The sequence below is a fragment of the Pezoporus flaviventris genome, unplaced genomic scaffold (assembly GCF_033815535.1).
Source record: "Pezoporus flaviventris isolate CSIRO_AGI_PZ_B2104156 unplaced genomic scaffold, CSIRO_AGI_Pfla_v1 ptg000002l, whole genome shotgun sequence".
Classification (NCBI taxonomy): Eukaryota; Metazoa; Chordata; class Aves; order Psittaciformes; family Psittacidae; genus Pezoporus; species Pezoporus flaviventris.
This window is the reverse complement of record NW_026892550.1, coordinates 82,316,876-82,334,463: the sequence shown is the minus strand read 5'-3', so window position 1 is coordinate 82,334,463 and position 17,588 is coordinate 82,316,876. Positions and strand designations below refer to the sequence as shown.

At 40.7% G+C, this 17,588-nt stretch overlaps 1 protein-coding gene across 5 annotated transcripts in view; it reads left to right on the top strand.

The window, feature by feature from the left end:
- CACNA1C (calcium voltage-gated channel subunit alpha1 C) overlaps nt 1-17,588 on the top strand; it is a 482,397-nt gene that overhangs the window by 349,944 nt on the left and 114,865 nt on the right. For 3 of the 5 annotated variants that reach the window (XM_061444716.1, XM_061444714.1, XM_061444713.1), the window contains exon 10: nt 15,300-15,390. In XM_061444716.1, coding sequence (XP_061300700.1) covers nt 15,300-15,390 — 91 coding nt within the window. Of the gene's footprint in view, nt 1-12,950; nt 13,026-15,299; nt 15,391-17,588 lie in introns of all 5 variants that reach the window. The other 2 variants (XM_061444712.1, XM_061444715.1) reach the window with 1 other exon arrangement.

The following is a 17,588-nucleotide window of genomic DNA, read 5'->3' as shown; positions in this document are numbered from 1 at the left end:
CCTTAGGCAAAAATCCTACTGAAGTTGCTGGGGATTTTGCCTGGGTAAGGACTTGGGTCCCAATCTGTTTCATCTGAGGTCAGTAACAAAACATGCCAGTGTCAGCACTTGAAAATGTTGCCCAGTGTGAGGTCTTGATGAACCAGAGGCTTCTGTGCTCACACATGACTTCAATATTGTGTAACAGTCATCCACCAAATGGAGAGCATGAGATATTCGGGATCTGAAGTTACTTACAGTACTGAATAGTCCAGATAGTACTGTTTGCCCAGTGCATAATTCCACTGGCTAAAATGCAGTTGTATCTGGCATCAATTTGACTCACTGTCATTGCAGGCATCTGGCTTCCATAACTGTGCTTCAGGAAATGTGGGATCAGACCCAGATAAACCTTTATATCCTAAAAAGGAAAAAAAGCATAGATTGGAAAGGTATGAGAAGGCATTTGTGAGGCTTCATAGTGACCTTGTAGGTAGCTGCGGTAGCAGAGCATTGAGGGCAATGATATTCAAGTAATATCAGTGATACTCAAGTAAAGCTGCTATATAAAAGTTTCATTTTCATTGTTTAACTTTCTGCTTCCATTTTTGTCCTATATTCCATCAATGTCAACAAAACTGATGCCAACATTTGACTTTTTCCTACTGGAATCAGACCAAAGCCAAGAGGAGACTTCCTTCCTGACTCTCTTCACATGTTGCTTTCTTCTTTTTTTTGTGAGTGAAAAAGCAAGGAAGCAGTAGGGCCTTATCCTTGGTTGTTTGTCTTTCCCCCCATTTCCAAGAGGAGGAAAGAGGAAATAGCAAAAAAGTAATTCTCTCAACAAAATGAAATTAAAAACTTTGGGGTTTAAGTTATGCTTAGAAATGCTTCATATACAACATTGGTTCTTTAAAATATGTATGCAGGTTAACATTTGGAGAGGGGAGTAATGTTGTTCTCGGCTCTTTTGTCTAATCTAAAGGAAAAGGCACAGGAAAGGTAAATGATGTTCTGAAGGTCACCCACTCCCTCAGTGCCAGAGTCTCTCGTATCATTCTCTGCCCTCTAGATGAAAATTTTGACCTTAGATTGTATCATGTAAAGCATTTACAGGTTTGATCCGGGTAGTTTTGAACTATTTTCCTTCATTGGGAATTCACCATAGTCATCTCAATCACTTTGATACAATTTTCTTGTTCCCCAGAATGTATGGGTGGTTCACCCTGTACATTAATCCACAGGTTTTATTTTATTAGAAACATCATTTAACAACCAGCTGTTATAAAAAAGCAGCATTTAGCTTCATTGTTCTGTGGATTTCACAACTTCCCATTTTCTTTCTTTCTGGATGAAAAAAAGCCTTGATCATAAAACAAAAAGCAAGCAACCACTTGAAATCCTTCTTCCCATTCCTTCTCTGCTGATCATTACTGCTGAGGGTAGGTAAGCCATATCTAACTAAATGAGATGTAGAAGCAGTTTAGCTCAAGGCTGTGTTTAATGTCAAAGCACAGTATGGAGAAAACCAATTGTTTCCTATATCTGAATGAAGAGCTAAAGAAGAAAAAGCTGCTGGTATTCAGGAAGCCTCAGGACAAAGCTGTGACCAATGTTACAATATACTATTCTGCAGTGATCTGTTCTAACATAATATCAGAAGGCCTGATATTGTTTGGTGAAGTGAGAAAAACATTTCTAGAAAGTAGAGCAGAGTAACTCTTCACTTTGGGGAAGGTGGGCCAAATTCAGGCATGTGTCTGGCTCCAGCTGCCAGTTTCTTGAGTGAGTGCTGGTGAACAGTGACAGCTCTGAGATAACTAACTGACTCCGAAAGGGTCACTGCAATGAACATCTACCAAATCTCCATGCCAATGCTGCCACTTGTGTATGGAAGAAGGGAGGGCAGCATGAGAGCAAACTCCAAAACTGTGTTAGTTTCTGCCTTCAGGCTCAATTTTAATTCTTGCTCCCTCATGGACATCAAAAGCTGCATAAGTTAGGTAAGTTCCCAGGCTGCTGTAGTTCACGTCTGGGGAAAAAGCCTCTTCGTATAAGATTGTCTGTGAGTGAAAAGTTTTGTGATGATCTACAAAGCTCTTACTCTCTTGCAGCTGAGGATCTGGCTTGTATTGTTCAGCTTACAGTTTTTCCCAGCTTCTCCCTTCCCTCACTCTTGTAATGTGGAGCGCAAACCTTACACTGAGAACCGCTAGAGCAGTGATGTGTGACCAGATACAGCATACAGAGGCTGACATTAATGTTGATAGGGCATTAAGTTTATCTACTATAAAAGCTATTTCCCTAGCAAAGGCTGTCTGGTGAGATAACACTTCTGTTTTGCCTGCTGCAAGAGAGACTTACGTTGACGTAGAAATCCTCTTATAGTACTATCATGTTAGAGAGAAATATCTTTGCGGGTAAGGCTTTAGAAGGAATCCATTGTTTACATAGCTGGGGAAGACACCTTTGTACAAATAAATTGATCTCCATCTGCCCTGTTGGGAAGTACTTCTTGAAGCTGTCAGGATTTATCAACTGACACCGTGATTCTGCTTCTCAAGGAAGGACATTAGAGGGAACAGTCTGTGAGAAAATTGCCATTGCCACACCTTCTGACAGATTGAACATGCTTTATTTCCCGTGATTAGGGAGGCATAGAAGCCATTTGGTACCAGGATCTCCACAGAAAATTTTAGGAAGAAATGCAACAAACCCCCAGGATACAGCAAGGCCACTATTTTTTTTTAAGTAGATGCCAAGAGTGTGCTCTTAAATCTTTAAAAGAGCACTTAAAGTGCTTTTAAAAACTGTGGAGTATTCAGCAGTTCCAGTGAAGTCAATGAGAATGACCTGTGATCAATATTTGAAAACCAGTTATAATTGCAGATGTAGTCTTAAAAGCCTCTTCATTGAGAAGAAAGTATTGGTGAGCAGGACTGATGGCAGCTGAAACTCTGAGGATATTTTAATCTAGCGTACAAAGCTGTCAGGAGAGTGGCTGTGGTGTTCGGTAATAGTAGCTGAGGGACATGGAGCATGTGTTTGGAGTTAGAAATAACCGTTGGGGGTGAAAATTACTTGTATTACAGTAATGCCAATGGAGATCAAAGCCACAGTGTGTCTGGCACTGTATATACTCAAATTAAAAGTATATGTATGTACTTCCTTTCTACAGGAAACCAAAGCTAGTATAGATGGGTTCAGCTGCCAAAACATATTCAACTAATGCCAATTTAGATACTTCATGGTACTAAGACCTTCATTGTAGACTAACAGATCAAACATAGCACTCTTGTGGTGTGGTAGTTGGAAGGGCATATCCCAGGTGGGATGTCAAAAATGCCATCCGGTGCATCAGAAGAGGCAACTGAGTGTGGTTATCCCAAAGACATGTTGAAAAAGTTCAGTACAACTAGAACCTTCAATATGTATCTTGTAAGCTGAATGTCTTAAAAGTGTTCTTGGTAGATAGAAGAATGCAATAGGACCAATTGTAGCAGAAATGGTTCCAGTATGAGCTTTTTTCCCCCTCAGGCTAAGTGTGTACTCATCATGACCTGTCTACCTACCTCTTTTTCTTCCCTTAGGTATTTTATATTATAACTTGAAGATTCATGAGCAGGAATATAAATATTGGGGCCTAGACCCTGTATTCCTTGGTCCAGACCAAGAGTTCTGTGTGGGAAGGGGTCAAGCTGAGAAGCCTCTAAGGGACCAGGACAGGCTGAGGGAGGCAGGAATAGTATTAGCATCGCTCTCCCAATGAAACTCTCATATCTTCCACTTTCCCTGCTCCTGACTGCAAGGTAGCCTGAGTAGTCCATTGCTTTCTTAGATTGAGTCACAAGCAAGTACACAAGAATACAAAGATAATATTATTCTGTTTTAAATACAAGTGGGGTTAGGAAGCTGCTCATCCTGTTGTAAAGGTAGTGAAATGGAGGTAGTGGCCATCCTGTTGTGAAGGAGCAGCACAATGTGCCTGTAGCTGACAGGAGGTCTGCAGCACAGTGATATTCCTGTGGCAGAGCTTGGTGACAAGGAGTCTGAGTGATGTTACACAGCTGAACTAGTATTTATATTACCAAACTGATAGCCCGTGATGGCGTACCTGAGAAAAACCAACAGTTGTGAATGGCAGCCAGCCCTTTTCAGCACTTTGATGGGAAGCCTGGGAAGCTTGCAGTCCAGCACAAACTGCTAATAAGATAAAAATCTCTTGTTGTATTCGCTCCTGGGAAAAAAAGCAGGTCTCTCCATCCCAGTAATCTCATAAACGGCATCAAGCCTGGAGAGGTGTCGGAGGAAGTAAAATCTTTCCAACTGGGGAACTGAACTGAAAATAGCTGTGGCAGAGTCTGCCTGCTGATTACAGCAGCTCTTCAGTTAGCAGGATTGTAGAGATAAGTCAACAGATAAGAGAACTGGCCTTTCAGATTTCGAGGCTTAAATTCAAATTCAGCTTTAGGGCCCATGGGTGTTCATGGTGCTGCTCACATCCTCATTTCCATTTGCAGAGTTCACAGATGACAGCATGATGCATCTCACTTCTCTTTGTCCACCTGAGGAAGGACTGCAATCAGATGTGTCCCTCTAAGTGCAAACTGTAGAGGTCTTGTAGTGGGCCCAAGGATAGGTAACGCGGGTCACTGGAGGTTAGAATGAGAACGTTACCTAATGAGAATTTTAACTATATTAAAATGCACAGGCTGAAGTAGCAGAAGGGTTAAGCATCAGAACAAGGATGCAGTGGCAGAGCTGCATGGATCCTCACAGATGTGTGGATCAAAATGTAAGTGTATTATCTAGCAGTTTGAAGAACCAGAAGCAGAATAACAGGGCTATGCCAGGTCACGAATTACTTGTTTTAACACAGCTGTGTGAGGGAAGCTTGCATAACACCTGCCCACACTAAGCTTAGCTCAAGCTGTTGTTATCGGTCCCTCAGTCTCCAGCATGCACATGCTAGAAGTATTTGCAAACTAGGAATCTATTATTTCAAGGTCATTATAAAATGCTTGTTTCTTTGGCTCAGCAAAATTGACCTATTCTCAATGCCTTACTCAAGAGGTATAAAAGCTTTAATTACAGGTTTGACAAGCTGACTTTAAGGGCAAAACTTTTAACTTCAATTCTTCGCTTTTCTGCACAGTAACACACTGCCTGCCCAGCTAGCATGTCTCATGCTTCTGACTCATATGATATTGTGATAATAGTGTCTAGTATCAGACTAGTCATTATGTTAGCAAAAGTGTCTGAAAGAACTCCACATGCAGTAGCAGCACACAAAATCACAAGCATTTTATTTACTAGGCACAGAAGAAATGTAGCAGACTAGGTTTTAAAAACATAATTTTATGCATATTTCAGAAAAGCAGAGGTGAGATCCATTTCGGCTCATGAAGCTGAATAGAATCTGTTCAATGTGATACATGAATGCAACGACAAGGGTTTAGTGCTTTCACAAAGCCCTGGCTCCAGAGTGACCTAGATCTTGTGTGTGTTGCTATACCTGTTAATCAGTGAACTGAATTGCTGATTCAAACAATCCAGAATTACCATCAAGGAAGGCATCATCCAGAAGCCTTCTCACACATCCCACATGACTACTGCTGTTAGAAAATGTCTGCACTTGCTGAGAACTGATCTTTGTCAGGCAGTGCCTGTGCAATGGGACAGCTCAGATGGACTGGGCCTCTTTGCTCTCTCTTCTTCATAATATTAATGCTTAAATATTTTAAGTAAGTCACTCCTAAATTAAGTCTTCCCAGGCGCAGGAAACGTACACTACTCTTCCAGCTTGCAGATTGGTTTTTCAAATGAAAGCATTCAGTCACTTGCTCTTTCCCACAGTCCCTTCACCTGTGGCCCAGCCTCTGCCCAGTTGCCCTGCCTGTCCTTTGAAATAATAAAGTCCAATTTCCCTCCCCCACATTCACTTTTCCTTTTTTTTTCTGATGTTCTGCCAGCAAGGGCCAGGCTCCAGGAGAACAGTTTCCTTCTTCTATACTAGATACAGTCCTCAGAGAGATGTACCTTCTCAGTGGCACAATTTCTGCCTAAGTTCCCTGGCTGCAGGGTTGTGCGAGCTCCTTCTGGGAAAGATGTCCGCTGCAAGCCACCAGACTGATTTCTCACCCACTGCACTGTCCAAACAGTCGCTGCTGTCTTGACATATCCTCTTATGTGCTCTAGCTCGCAAACTGTAGGCTACTTGCTAGGTTTTCAGGCATCACCCACCTTGAAATGGTTTGCAACAATCAGGAATGTCATAAAATAACTGCATCCCAGTCACTTTGAAGCTTTGCAGTCTAGGTGGTGAGCATCACTCCCTGGAGAGCTTCTGATGACCTAAGCAGATCAAGTTGGAACTAGCTTCTCTAATTTTCTTTTGCTTCTCCTGGGCTCTGCAGGGAAGATGGATTCACAGGGCTGTGAACTCAAAGAGCAAAGATGCTTTTGCTGAAGCAGAGATCCTCATCAAAGTCACTGGTTCACCACCCAGGTGTATATTTGTATGGGTGGGCAGATGCAGAAGTTCTCCCATGCGTAGGAATTTGAGGAAAGAAACACGTGGCCTACTTTATTATCACATTTGTGCTTGGAACTTATGTTCTGGTTATTTTCATTTATAACAATGCTGGTGAGCAAAACATGAATAGCATTGTGATTATTAGAGGGACAAAGACAATCGAAGCAGGAGGGATTCTTTCTTTTAGTTGTTGATTTTACTGTCTTGAAGGCACTTTCTTTGTGGTTAGTAATTTTGTTCATGATCGACGTTTGTATCGCTTCCCAACACATTATCCACAGTGTTTGTATCTCTCGTGCCCCCATTTCTATGGCGCCTGCCAGACCAGCCTGCAATAATAGAATCCTGCTGATTTTTAAGCGAGATGCTTCTGCTTGTGTCTGTGTATCATTTTGCACAGTAGATTCATATGGATTTGATAACACTGCTGCTTGTCCTACCTTCTTCCACTAAAAATCATAAAGAATGAGAAAGAAATCTCTCAGAACCATTTAGAATGTGCTGCTGTGATTTGTTCACCATCACAAAATACTGCTGAAAGAGTCATAGATCCTCAAATGTTTCAATTGTTTCACTTTTTTTTTTTTTTTTAATTGAATTGCTTCAATTCAATTGTTCTGGGGAACCAGAGGGGTTGCTAAAAGCTATTAGAGTGACACCAGAAACCTAGCTATAAACTATGTCCTGTCAAGTATAAATGCCTTGCACTTTGGCACATCAGTTCTTGCTCCTTACAATGCAAACACGACTCATTTATCAGACAAGAAAACTAGTTTAGGATGTGATAGGAGGATCCAGATTCAGGAGAGAGACATCTTTACATCTGTTCTGGTATCAGTTTTGTCACCCTGTGACCCAACCCATCTGTCCTCCTTCAGCCATAGGGATTAAGAGTTACTTCCATTGCACTTGCAGTCAGATACTCTGCAGTGAATAGACTCCTGTTGCAGACTTAGGTGTTTGCTCAGCAGTACAACCAGTTATCCAGGGAGACTGTTTTCTTGCCTTTTTTACAAGAGACTTAGACTCGTTCTGTAAAGGCTGCTTTTGGGTGAGTCCTACATTCTGTGCTTACGACACATTTGGGATACCACAGGTTATGCAAAGAATACCTTTGCCCTTCAGGCAGGGAAATGTGAAAAGGATTTTAAGTTCTTCCTTTCAAACACAGACTACAACATGTTTGAGGCTTGCAAAGGCTGTCTCTTGGCAAGCCAGGAGCTTGACTGTGCCCATTACATTGTTCTCTGTGCTATGTGCTTTCCACTCAGGGGCTGAAATGAACAAGTATTTGTGGAACGGGGCACATTACTGTCAATATTGCTATAAAAAGAAGAAAAATGGCAGCTGTATAAAGTAGCTGAGGAGTTTGTTATACTAAAATAAGTCCCAGGAAGATTAATTAGTAGCAAGGTAATGCATTCATAGGTGTGCAGTAATCTGCATATGGTAATGACAGATCTGTTAATCACATGCCTGTGCATTTGATACACGCTGCTCGCTCTTCTGTTCCTCTTTGGGTATGGTATACATTTACTTAGCCTATGGCTATATCCTCTCAACATCACAGGATGTATATGTGCCTATTGTGACACTCCGGAAGGGGAGAAGGACATGTAAGAACTAGTCTTTTTATATAAATATATACATTGCAATTTATGTTGTAAGATGTATAATTTATTTGAGTGAGATGTTTGAGGATACAGTACTCTATCTCAATATTGGCAACATTCTTCCTTTCTGTAAAGGAAGTAAGGTCTACTTCATTCAGTAAAACAGTGCTAAACTGCATCAGCCTTCTCTGACGCAGTCCATAGCCCAGCCTGGTTTTACTGTTTTGACAGGTCTTGTTAGTACATACCAGCTGCAGCACCTTCGCTGCTGGTTCACTGGTGCAAAGATCTTTTTATCAAAAGCCTTTTTCTGTTTGACTGAAGTGGATACAACTGGCAATCGCTTTATGGCTCTTTATTACTATCTTAGATTCCGTGGCTGACCTTGAAGGATAGTTTGAATCAAGCTCTCTCTTTGCAATTGCAGTCATTTGTACATAGCACAAAATTAGGTTACGTCAAACTGTATATATTACTGAAATATTGTGTGTGTAATACTGTCTGTATATACACTGTCCATATATGAGCATTGGTCTCTGAGCCCTTGGTAAACATTTTCCAAGTATTTTCCCAATATTTCTGATTTTTTTTTTTTTTTACTGTGCTGGATTCATTCATGCATTCTGTCTGAGAGGTATGGAACCACCAAGATCCTACATATAGTTCAAGTTCCCTTTCCTCTTCTCCTGTAGAAGCTTTCCTATTCCAGAGCTCCGTTTCAAAATAGAAAATGCAAGAGTCCCCCAGTTGTATCTAGTATATTTTCCTAACAAAAATCAGGACATCTAGAGAAAACTAATAATTTACCTCTGCACAGTTTACTTTCTGCACGCTGCTTGCATTTAGGAACACACTCACTGATTGTTCCCAAGACACTGTATGCATGTAGCAGAATGAAAGCTGTATCCTATTTAAATTAATGAATAAAATAAATGAGTGCAGCATTTCCAAACCAAGCAATGAGAAGAGGAAAGCTAGGCAATATTCATGTATTAATTAAAATGAGAGCTCTTCACCAAAGAAAATATGAGGTGATTAATATTCTGACAGCTGCCATAGACTCATTCATGAAATGATGGGCAAGAGAGGCACCATGGGAAGCAGGGTTTGTACTGGAAACAAAGTCATTCACTCAATGCACGTTCTGTTAAAGGAAGCAGCCTGGATAGTGCGATTTATTCTTGTTGTGGAAAAAGAAATCTTAAATCTCAGCTGGAGAATTCACAGGACTTCTTTGCTCTTTAGATTTGCTTTATAGGTCTGCAGATTCCCAATTGGGAGACATCAGCATCAGTAATAGCTATAGTACTTAGCTCTTATTGTAATATATTTCATCAGCAGATCTCAGAGAGATTTGCAAGGTGAGTGCAGAATTATAATCCTCCTTTTAGAGAAACAGAATGGATACATAGAAAGGCTTGGTTGTCTGACCAAGGTGACAAAATAAAGTGGTGGAGTGATTTCAAGTCCTTCTGACCTCAAATGCCATCACAAGCAAAAGGTGGATTTAGACCCATGTTTTGCAAAGCAATTCAATACTAGTAGAAATTGGAGTGTTGAAGAAATTGGAGTCCCATTGAGCATATTAGAAAACACAATCAAGTGTATTGCTGCTTTTCTTTGTTTGAAAACCACTACAGGTCTTTATCAATATGAATGAACTGTTGGATAGTCACATTGTTTCAAGCCAGTTACCTAACCACCAGCATAAGGTAAATGCCCATCCTGTCCATACCATTGAGGGAGATATCAGTATAGCCCTCAAAACCCGTGGTAGGAAACTATCTGCCTGTGTAGTCTAACTCAGAGAGCAAATTCAGAGACATGAAGTCAGGCAGTGTGAATAGTCTCTAACATACCCAGTTCTAGAACTGATACCCAGATCTGCAAAGTCATGTAGTAACTTACCCATTAAAATCTTTGAGAAGTTTGTGCTTTGTCTATGTTTGTGGGACTGAGCACCCTTTGCCCAGGCACAGTCTTCTCTTAAGAGAAGACAATCTTAAATTGTCACAGTATTAAAGTGAGATTCAGCAACAATTATGGCAACATTATGTAATCCACGGAGATGAATCTGAATAGATTTTTTTCCACTGTCAAGATGACAGAAGTGTCAGAAATGCAAGATGCAACAGTGGTAATGATATTTCTGGACTGGGAGCAAATATTGCTCTCCAAGCGTGTAAAGGAAGAAATTATTTCAAAGCTACACAGAAACGTATTTGCTTGTGGCAGCTTTCTGTTTCAGTGGCTGACTGTCTTTTGGCAACCTGCCATCTAATAATTCATTGCATGTCCATGGGGCATTTCAGTAGAGAAGGGACATATGTTAGTGCAAGAGTAGGGCTGGTATCAACGCTTGATGCCAGTGACATGAAACAAAGGCTCTCAAAGGGTCTCGCACATCTGTCTGTCTAGCCAGTCACAGACTGCAGACTCTTTGTCCTTATTTCTGTCTGTTGGATCTAAGAGCTAGAATTGACATAACATGAAGCATTTTTCTGATTTATTTTTAAGGAAGCTGCTACATAGCTTTTATTGTTGCTTTAGCTGCTGCTAAAATGTGAAATTTGAGTTTAGGTAGTCCAGGATAAAATGTCTACATTGAGAGATGAGCCACACTGTGCCAATATGTAAAGGTTTCAGAAGCTTTTGGAGAAAGAGTATATAATCTTCTGGTCCTTATGGTTTGCACTCTGTTGAAACTATGAGATACTTGAATGACTTTTAAAAGTTGTTTCTCTTCCCTTTAAAATAATACTATGCTACACTACCTAGAGAATCTGTGACTAACTGGAGATTTCATCAACCAGAGTCTATCATGGGTGCAGTGCTAAATCCAAAATTCAGAAATGCCTTCTTACCTCTTTAACAACCTGATGTCACTTAGGATGGACAAGTGTGGGGACAGAGTTGTTCTTTACTGTCAAGAAGTCACCTATATATGCCTGTATACAACATCATTTGGCAGTTGAGTAGTATTCACAGGGATTGATCACTGCCTTGCCCATGCTGCAGTTTGGACTCTGAAGCACCTTCAATGCAAAGTATGTGGAGATGGAAGATTTAATGGTCTGGTTGAAGGCCAGGAAGCAGGGAGGTGGGCTTCCTCTACATCTGACAGAACCAAGCCCTGTGGTTCTGAGTTACAAGCAGTGGACCTTTTGAAGCTGACAGGGAAACACTCCTGTAACAGTGCATAAGCCCCTGAACACATGTGACACACAACGCAAGGCACCAGGATTTCCACTGCTAAGTCTCTTTTTACTGAGGTGGGAGGAAATATGCATTTGCCTCTTTCTTGCCTTTGTCTCAGCTCCTGTAATTACAGGAAGGAAGTGGCCATTGAGAAGGCTTAGTCTGTAAAGCATGGTCTTAAACATAACTCTGGTCTGGACTAGAGCCCACCATTTAGAAAAAAAAAATCTCTTCCTGATTAAAACATTCCTGTGGTGGATTTACCACCATCATCATTCTTGGTACATGGTTCCAGTAATTAATTATCCGGACTGCAAAAATGACTGCCTTGTTTCTATGCTGGAGCCAGAGTGTGGGCACAAGGTCTGCATCTCTGAGAACTGAGTCAGATAAGAAAGCCATCTGGGCAGTATTTGGTCTACTTCCTCTCATATTCAGCCCTAATTTATACACAACCCTTCTGCAGCATCTTCTATTTTCAGGATTTGTTAACTGACCTCAATGAACCTCACAGCATCTGCACACCCTGATATTGAAGGTGATGCGAGGTGCCAGGTAAAGTAAGTAGTTGTTCTGCTGAGGCATTAGGGAATACAGTCCTAATCCCCTGTCTGTCCTGACCTTTAAGTTCTGGACATCATTCCTCTAATATTTGATACCATCTTAATACTTTTTATTGTCCTTAACATTTTCTATCAGTGCCATGTGATAAATGCCTGTGAGCTAGTGCCATAAAGCTAGCCAGAACCACAGCAGTCTCTTCAGCCCATGTGCCACAGCACCTGCGTCTCCCACCTTGCTTAAATTTGGCTTTCAGCAGCAGTAAGATTAGGGAAGCGCAAAGTACCTTCTAGGACATCTCTGTGCATGCACCTCTGATCTGTGTGGGCCAAAGACCTCTGTGCATAACAGCAGAGGATCAACATTAATGCTGTGAAAAGCCACGCACCAGGAGGACATCAGAGGGTGAATGCTGAATCTAAACTCAAAGAGAAATTATGAGGCATAGTCTAGGGGTATCTTAGTTTGAGTAAGGCAACATACATCTGGGTGCTTGGTGAAAGTTGTTAATCTCTAGAGATGGGGAAATACAGAGAAATGTGATTACCCCAACAACTTTCTGTCAGCAGCTCTGGTAGTTTGGAAAATTCCTACATATTGGAGCAGTTTTGGAAGAAAGCAGATGAACCTCATTCAAAAATAGGCTAGTCCAGATTCTGACCATAAGGTTCAGGGAATAACCTGAGGACAAATTGTAATTGCCTAGGTCTCATCAACTTCAATATGTTAAACAGTCAAACGAGGAATTTTGCCATTGACATCACTAGAAAAAGGAGTTGACGCGTAAACCCAAATTCAGCGACTTCATGTTCTCAGAAGCCAGATACAAAAAGAGCAGAAAGCCGGGAATAGTTGTCCTCTGATGATCTGCTATGATGTTTCATACTTCTGTATACCTTTGGCTTTCATTTTGCACTTTTAATTCACATGATGAAGTTTCCAGACAGAAGTGGACGTCGTGTAAGCTGAGTTCCTTGTTTTTTTCTTTTGCCTGTCACTGGCTGCATGTTCTCTGTTGATGTCTTGTTCCTGGTACTTGACACTGACCATCTTGTCTGTGAAAGGAAGCACTCCAGCTGGCTTGCCTGATGAGAAGAAAGGAAAGTTTGCTTGGTTTAGTCACTCCACAGAAACTCATGGTAATGTTCCACTGCACTCTGTGTCCACACTGCATATATCTGTGTTTGTGTGTCTGTATATCATACAAACCGACATATATAGCTTTGTATACTTCTGCATGTGCCTGCCTTGCTTTCTGTATTGCTTGTTCAGTGTCCTCTTCATGCACTCAAGATAATAAGCTGCTCTGCAAATCAATCTCTTGCTAATGTCTTCAAAATTGTTTTCCATTTGCAAATAATCTCGATTATGTCTTGAAAGTGCTTTACCTCATCTTCAAAGATGACTTGTGAAATATTAGCATTTTGGGTTTGGGTATTTTTTGCTGAAGGACTCAGTCTGGACTGCAAATTTGAATTATGAATGTTGGTTTTTCTTACAGCTTGACTGCTTCATGTGCATCAAAATATGAATTCAGTTGATTCTTTAATTTGCCTTCCCAAATAAACAAGATTATTAAAACATATAGTCCTTGTAAAGGAACAGGCACCATTAGAGTATGATATTTAATAGTTATGCCAAGAGTGCTAGAGTCCATTATTTCATATGGTCCAAAGAACACAGCACAAGACCTTTAGATTTCCTAAGATATATGCTGTAGGCTTGTGAATTGTTGGGATAGGATGAAGGAAACATAGTTCACTTTGAGTGACATTTCTACCATCATGCTTTCAAAACAGGAATCCAGGACCTCTTTGGATAAACCTGCTGATAACTTTCAAGCCTCTGAAATAAGATGTGGCCCCATGATCCATTAAGCATATAGAATCATAGAATAGAATCATAGAATAGTTAGGGTTGGAAAGGACCTTAAGATCATCTAGTTCCAACCCCCCTGCCATGGGCAGGGACACCTCACACTAAACCATACCACCCAAGGCCTCGTCCAGCCTGGTCTTGAACACTGCCAGGGATGGAGCATTCACAGCCTCCCTGGGCAACCTATTCCAGTGCCTCACTACCCTAACAGGAAAGAATTTCCTCCTTATATCCAATCTGAACTTCCCCTGTTTAAGTTTTAACCCATTACCCCTTGTCCTATCACTACAGTCGCTAATGAAGAGTCCATATGCCCAATTGAGATGCAGAAGCTATTTGTTCTACATTGCTTCCTTTTGCGCCAAGAACCCACAAACAGATATGTTCTTAGCTCTGAGTAATGTATTCTTACAGGCTATTAGAAGCCTTCCAACAGCGAAATAGTGCATACTCTCAAGTCTCATCTCTTAGATATCCAACTGTTAATACAGGTCATGTTCTGAAGTTTTACCAGTCATCTAAAAAATCTGTTTAACTCCTCCATCATTCAGTTTTAAGTATTATTTTTTCATTTGGTTTGTGTATTTGAAAAGGAGGGAGGAACAAAGAGGACACATATTGGATCCTCTCCATTGTCCTAACTTCTGTTGATGATTATATATTTAGGACTTATTAGCTCATACAGGAGCCAAGAGCAGCTGGTGGACTAGAAATGGTGATTTTTGTGTGTGTGTGTGAACTGTAGAGCAATTAAAATAGTGAGGCTTGATAACAGATAGAAAACATGACAGGTCGTTGAATCCAAATGAGATAAGTTGATGCCTAAGGTTGTTTCACTTCTGTAAAACCCTAAGAAACTGTGTCCAGATATTAGTTGGTGAGTGTCAATATAAAATCTCTATCATCATCCGTATTCATTAGCTCCTTTGAATGGATCAAAGAGTCTGAATTCCCCTCTTAGCCTTGTAGGTCCAGTTTGTAAGTGCAATGTTGAAACACATTAATGGTTGGTATATGACGTATGAACCACTGGTATTCTTTATGTGGTACTTGCTATCAGGCTAACAGAAAACACTTGTCTGAACACATGTCAATCTGGTACATTTTATTTGTATTCTAATCATTGCACAAAAGAGGTGGCTGGGCTGGTGCAAGTAAAGGGGAATTCTTTTTTAAGTGTTCCATTGAATCAAATAAAAGCTTCTTGTCTTTGCCAAGTTCTCTAGTTTTCAATGGTTCTCATTCATAAAAGTTCCAGGAACTGACTCTGAAAGTAAAAGGGCAGCTGCTTCATCTCTTTTCTTTAGCATTTGGATGACCTGTGTATATTTCTGAAGTCTACCTACCCAACCTGGCCTGTACATGGAGGCACTAGACTTGCTTAGCAAACTGCTTAATCCTCAGGAGCAGCAGCTTTTTATTAAGCTTTATTAAGTCTTTTTATTAAGCTAGTTCCTTCCCTCATATGACTCATTAATAGATATGCCAGGTTCTAATGATCAACCCTCTCTTTTTCTTCCTTTTGACTCTTACAGTGAGCATGCCCACCAGTGAGACCGAGTCAGTGAACACAGACAACGTCCCTGGAGCAGATATTGAAGGCGAAAACTGCGGTGCTAGGCTAGCGTGAGTACATCTACACAGATATATGTGTGTAGGGATTGGATTGAGCTTAGTGGGTTAAAGCCAGGGCAAATGTCAGCCTTTTTAAGGGGAAAAAAAAATCTCAAGTGGGTGAAAGGAGACGGTGCCGAATATCTGTTGATCCTAGTTCTTATCTTAATTGCAATGTAGACTTCCTCTGGACATTAATGGAGAGACTCCGGGTTTACATCTATGTAAATAAAGCACAGAATGCCCAGGATAAGCAGCTCTGGATTTTCATAGTAGCTAAAAGAATAACTTTGTTCTTTTTTAAATCTCCTTTTTGGTGACAGATCATTAAACCCAGAATATATAGACCAAAGAGTGGAAATGACTGGTCTATTTACATTTCTTTAATGATTCTTGTACACTTTACGGTGTCTTGTGATAGAAATACATGGCTGATACCTCCCATCCTGCAGCGTGAATGACACCCTTCAAATGCTGAAAGCAATACTGTAGTGACAAGGAAATACATCAGATAGGAGGGAGTAATGCCTCCTTGAAATTGTACCATTGTAGTTACTGGAGACGCCTAAGAATGTGTAAGATAATACTTTTGCAATGACATATGTTAGGGTATACATTTTAGCATCACAGAGAGCAAGAATAGGCAAGAGGAGTAATTTCTTCCTTTTTGCATGACTTGTATAAGAATGCACTTTATGCTGGGGAGAATATGTTAATCCCTCAAAATTTCCTTAAATATGGGCTAAGCCTATCCGTGCTATAGCTTGCGCCATGATGGTGTATTTTGAGGTTCTGTACTGTCCTTAGGGATACCTTGAGCCCTTCAGTGTTTGTCAAATGCTCATCATAGGTACATAAGTAATTTTGTCAGACCTGTGGTCCAGCTGACCAAGTGTTCAGGTCCTGAGAGTGGCAGGAGGGCAAATGCACAAGCCTTGCCATTTCATGCTTTCCAGTCCCCTTTGACTGCTCCCAGATTTATGCTTACTACATTAGAGATGTTAGAGGGTACACTTCTGCTTTTTGCCTTTAGTGGCTATTTATAGACCTGTAATCCATGGATTTATCTGAACCCTTTAAGGCCTTTGCCCTCACAATCTCCTGTGACAACAAGTTCCAGAAGTTCACTACCTGCTGCGTAGACAAGTACTTTCTCGTCTGTGTTTTAAGCTGATTTACTACTACTTTTAGTCAATGTCCTCTCCTAATATTGTGAAATTTGGTGATCAACAGTTCCACATTCAACTTATCTATCACTTTCATGACTTCCTAAACCTTGATTGCATCTCCCACACATACTCTTGGCCTTCTCCTCTACAAACTGAAGAGGAGGAGATCTTATCTGTATTACAAGATATGATATGTGGAATATGTTGTAAATTCAATCTGCTTTCCTGTTAGTGTCAGCCAGTGATTTACAAACCCCAGGAGAAATTGTGATAGCTTTCCTTCACCTGCCTGCTGATGCCTACCTGCTAAATCGTTTAGTTTGGATTATGGCCTCTTTTCTGAAGGAATCAGGCTAAGCCTATTCATGGTGCTCAGGCATTTGTAGCCCTTCCTTTTAGCACCCCACCAAGTTGCTTGTGCTCATCACATTACAGGAAGCAGCAGCTGGATATGTGACTACTTCTTCCAGCTGGATCCAATTTGGAGAACCATCTTTATTCTGCAGTTACGGTTCCCAACACAATGGGTCCCCTGCTGCTACACAGTCCCAAAAACAATGGCAAATGTTACTGTAAATTTCATATATTTTTAATATTACAGCTTGCATTCATTTAATGTCCTTAGCCCCAAAGGATCCTAAAGCACTTTATGAACTGTAAATGCAGGGTTTGTTTTCACATCATTAGAGTTCAGCCACTTTCAGGGTAAAATGGGACAGGTGTTTAAAAACAAAGGATACAAGTGTATAAGGACATGTATGAAGGATAGCTTGTTTTGCCCTGAAGCTGCATGGGGAATTTTGGCAAGCAGAACATAATTATCTTGGCTGGAATGTGGCCAGGAGAGCTGAAGTTAAACCCAGCTCTAAGCATAATCATGACTTAGAATGGAGTTTACTTAAAATAGCCCAACATGCCCGCAGGAAAATAGCAGTACTGTGGTCTGGCATCGTGATCACTATGCTCCTGGCATTAGGAGAAGGAATAGCTACATCCAACATATTTCATGGAAGAAGATATAGGAGATTTACAAGAAAATAG